Consider the following 4,831-nt stretch of genomic DNA (forward strand, 5'->3'; position numbering starts at 1 on the left):
ATTCAAAGTTAATGTAAACTTTTGAATAATGTCCTTCATCTACTGAAAGTAGTTTCTTTGAATGTAATAATGATGTTGTTTTTGGAATCATTTATTGAAAAATGAATCTGAATTTTTCGATCTGTTACGATTATAAACTGAAGCAATATAAAAATGACTCCCATTAACTGAGTTTTATACATCAGCATATCCGGTCCTAGTCCGGTAATTACCTGCTAACGGAAACTCTGCTGCACAATTCTTCTTATTATTATTATTATAACAACATGACCGGTAAGTTTCAAATGTTTCCAGTAAAATAAATTCTGTCCTGACATTTAACCGGCGAGAAAAAATCTTAGTGGAAACCCTGGTGTTATCATATATTAGCAAGCCAACTACGGTTGATCTGGTGGCAACAGTTTTCATAAAGCAGGTGTTTTAAGCTACAAATGAAAAGAGACCCACTGTTATACTGATATAAAGTGGTAAGCCAATGAAGTAAAGTGAAATAGTGGCCCAAACCGTACCTACAGTTTCTTACCAGAGTGTTTGTTTTGGTGCAGGAACTCCATGTGTAGCTTCAGCCCAGTGCGTTGGGCCAGGAGATATGGGGTGGAGCAGGTCGGATCCCCCGTGGCACACAGGACATCCGCCCCACTGAACACCAGCTCCATGGTCTGCAGCACATCAGGCATCACCACCGCTGCACACAGCGCCTGCACATACATTAAAACAGGAGAGAAGAGAGCATAAACACAAGCTGATATGAAATGCTCACAAACCTTATTCATGCAAGTCACTCAAAGTCAGAGGTGGAGGAAATACTCAAACTTACTTTTTTTACTTATTTAAAAGATGGAATTAGTGCAGTCATGTCTCATTGCATTTCTAAGTAACTTTCTTTAAATGGATTAATACTTTAAAAAGGTAACATCCTAGACAAAGAAGCAGTGAAAATCCCTAGAGAAGCGAGCTTGGTCTCACTTCCTGCTGTAGGAGGAGCGCGCTGTGAGTGTGCTGTGTGTGCACGCCAGGCTGATAGAGGACAAAGAGTCTATAAAGCGTCGTCAGAAAACCATATCAAAGTTTGGAATTGAGTTCTTCCCGCTGATCTCAAAAGAGAAGTTAAAATATGATCAGACTTTAATACTTCTAGCGGGAATCATTAAATCACTAATCCCCTTGAAAAAAAAGGAATAAAGCAAATAATAACGGGAAGAATGGGCTCTATGAATATAATAAAACTAACAGTTTTGAAGAAGAGAAAAGTGGCCTGAAATACAATGAACTGAGCAAAACACAACGTACTGAGGAAAATTGGAAAACATTGAGAGAATATTTGGTTTGAAACCATTAGTACACAAAATATGAACAATTTAAAATTGGCAAATAATGCAATTAGAAATATAAAAATGTATAAGAATTAAAAGTATAGAGGAGAATGTCAATAACTCTGTACTGCATACAATATGCTGCATGAAGAAAGATCAGTGTTTCAATCTGTCTGAAAAACTAAATAAAAAAATTAAAACATTTCAGTTAAATATGCTTTTATGAAAACAAACTGATTTGTGTGTTTTGCCCACATGTTTTTCTTTGAACATGGTAATTATTAATTATTATTATTAATAAGGGTTAACCCTAACCCTGCAAAGTAAAACATATATTATAATTATATCTATGTTAAAATCATAGTACGTTTGCAAATCAATTATATGTTCATATAGAAACAAAGTAAGTGCATTTGTAATTGTTTCTAAATAACAATCCACACTCAGTTTAAGATTTAGACATATTTAAAAAGAACATCAAATTAGCGTAATTGCAAGAAACTATTTTTCAAACTAGAATTGGGTTTTGTCCTTTTATTCTCCAGTTTAAAAGAAAGTTTCTTACTAACATATTCTAAGTCTCAAATCTAAGTCAATATATTGTCTTCAAACCAAAGAAGCCTACTCGAAGATTATTGGCAACAGATAAACCTGCAGCACCTTTGAGTGTTAAAAAGGTGGAGTGGCCCTTTAAAGATAAAGCAAAACCAGATTCTGGCCATTCAACCCCAAATCCACAAATATCTAAATTAGAGGAAGGACTAAAAGATTGCGTTGAAGATGCAAACAGCAACCACCACATCAGGCTGTGATAGGCTGAGACACCTGTCAATCAAAGACATCTGAAAAACCTTGTTAAATCTTGAAATATCCTTATTGGAGGAGTACTTTTTAAAACTGTCACCAACAGACAGATTCAATTACATTAGATCAACTTTATTGATCCCAAATTGGGAAATTGTTAGTTTAGAATATCATGAAGAAATATGAAACACAAGCACTGAATATATACAAATCAAATTGTAAAGACATATGTATCAAAAAGAGTTATACTCAATCATATCTAAATCTTTTTGTCTTTATATTCTTCTAATATTCTCATGTTATCTTTCTCCTTTTCACTAAAGTGCTGAAATTCAGACTGAATAACATATGGTGGTCATTAGTAAAAGTGCTGCTGAAGGCGACTTTGCACTGGCTTCAGCGTTCACCCATTGTGGTTGGCACTTGGTCTCCAGGGGCCTGTTAAACAAACTTGTGCTCCTATAAATACATGACATTAAATTCCTCTCTATTAAGAGTTGAAAATCGCACTAGTTTCTAGCCATGTTTTTTATAAACTATTCACCTGTGAGCCAGCTAAGTGCAGCGAGATTAAAAGAGTCAGAAGAATACAGTCTGATAGAGGAAAGTATTTTCTGTCTTTGTCTGTCTCTTCCTATCAGTGCTTTCAATTGATGTGACATTGTGCACGATGACCCACGACAAAGTGGATCAACAGAGGAGTCGAGAGGCAAATGGCGGATTTCTTTCCGACGAGCAACCTCTCCTTTCATCGGACTCGGAGTGAGTCGGTAAGCTGCATCGATCTGCCACTAACAAACAAGGCTCGTCTGAAAGTGAGGCACGGTGAGGCTTAGACACACACACAAACAAAGCACCTGTCAATTTAACTTAGCCCACCAACGCAACATGACCTGCACTCAGACAAGACGCACAAGGAAACATTCATTTCTTTCTATGTGCACAGCAAAAACTGTATTTTTAAAAAGGCATAGGGAATTATATATTTACATTTTTCTTTTTCTTTTTTCTTTTTTTCACTACCAATAAGCATCAATTGAACTGAATATCAGTAGACGTTAACGTTGTAATGTTTTTATAAAAAAGTTAAAGTCTACAAATATGGATACTATTTTGTCGGTTTCTCTGTTCAGTATAACCAAAATGGGTGGCCTTGATGTGCACGAAGCCTCAGGGACGCTTTTGGTAGGTAGACTTTTCACTTGTTTAATATATTTATTTACCTCAGTTGCAGTAGTGATGCCAGAAATAACATATTTTAAATAATTATGGTGGTATTTTTTTTTTTTGTAGCCTTCAATATTTGTCAACATGGCCCCGCTTGTTGGCACACAGTGTTTAACATTTATATTTGGGTCTTGCGAGCTGTCAGTATGCTATTTAAAGTACTACATTTAATAATTAACGGGGAAAAAAAGGTGTATAAATTGTTAAATAAAGAAGGTGTCTAAAATGACTTCAGTGAAGACTAAGGAAGGAGTTAGGTTGTCCAATACATCCTAGTCTTTGAGAAAGAGACGGTATTCTTTAATCAACAGATCACATCTAAAAGTAATTTATATAAACAGATGATTAGTTTATTCACCAACTGTCTTTGTCTCACACACAGTACGGGGTCAGATTAGGGCGAAATAGTCCCAAGCAAGCTGGCCTTATTCCGTATCATCTCTGGAAATGACCTTCCGTGGCATAGCAATTACTGCTGCCACTAGAGGGTTTATGTGTGTGTGTGAGTGTGTTTATGTGTGTGTGAGTGTGTAATGATATAAGAAGGTCCTTTGACACCCGCCTCTCTAGGTCATGTGGCCTGCGGAGACTCTGTGGAGGTCACTGGGATACTGGTTTGTAATAGGGAACACAGGACTAAGAAATAGAGAGTGGTATAAAGAGAGGGCACGAATAAAAAAGAAAATGGATGCAGAGAACAGAACCAGCACGCCATGTGAGATTATTTTAGAGACATATTGACGCAGTCAGGTGTATATCACTTCACTGCCTTTTTATTTTTATTTCAATACTTGAATCGACACTTTAAACGGTAATTTACGGTGAGTTTCACGACCCCTGTGCTCATAAAAACTGTTAGAATGTTTCAAAAATTGCGTGAATGTCAGAGAGGAAATTGCTAGTATCACTGTCTTTGTTCTTGAGCGGACTCCCAAAGGAATAGCTTTTATATAGCTTTTTTTTTTCTTCCATATTCATACTTGTGTAATGGTAAGTAAGTGTGACACAGAAGTGGAACAACGAGTCCAATGAGATTAGACGCAGTGTCCTTGTTTATGTTAAAAATACTGTATTTTTTTTTAGGTTGCTTGTGATTTATGACTTTTTCTCGAGATAAAGGAAACTGTTTTTAGAGTGCGTTTATTATTTAAGCATGCGCATATGTTGAGTGATAGTGTGTGTAATGGCTCTGTGACACATTGATCCCTATCAAATCTGTTAAAGCCATTTATAAAAGGAAGACTCGATGTAGAAAAAGCAAACACAGCCCCCCCTTTCCCACCTTTTTCCTTCACACACACACACACACACACACACACACACACACACACACACACACACACACACACACACACACACACACACACACTACACACACAACACACTACACACACACACACTACACACACACACACACACACACACACACACACACACACACACACACACACACACACACACACACTCTCTCTATCTCTCTCACACAC

The 4,831-nt window shown here is 36.8% G+C and overlaps 1 protein-coding gene across 1 annotated transcript in view; it reads right to left on the reverse strand.

Moving 5' to 3' along the window:
- arap2 (ArfGAP with RhoGAP domain, ankyrin repeat and PH domain 2) overlaps nt 1-4,831 on the reverse strand; it is a 110,645-nt gene that overhangs the window by 45,660 nt on the left and 60,154 nt on the right. Inside the window, exon 14 of the mRNA XM_010784885.1 lies at nt 524-698. Coding sequence (XP_010783187.1) covers nt 524-698 — 175 coding nt within the window. The remainder of the gene's footprint in view (nt 1-523; nt 699-4,831) is intronic.

This window comes from Notothenia coriiceps, unplaced genomic scaffold (assembly GCF_000735185.1).
Source record: "Notothenia coriiceps isolate Sejong01 unplaced genomic scaffold, NC01 NC01_scaffold00026613, whole genome shotgun sequence".
NCBI lineage: Eukaryota > Metazoa > Chordata > Actinopteri > Perciformes > Nototheniidae > Notothenia > Notothenia coriiceps.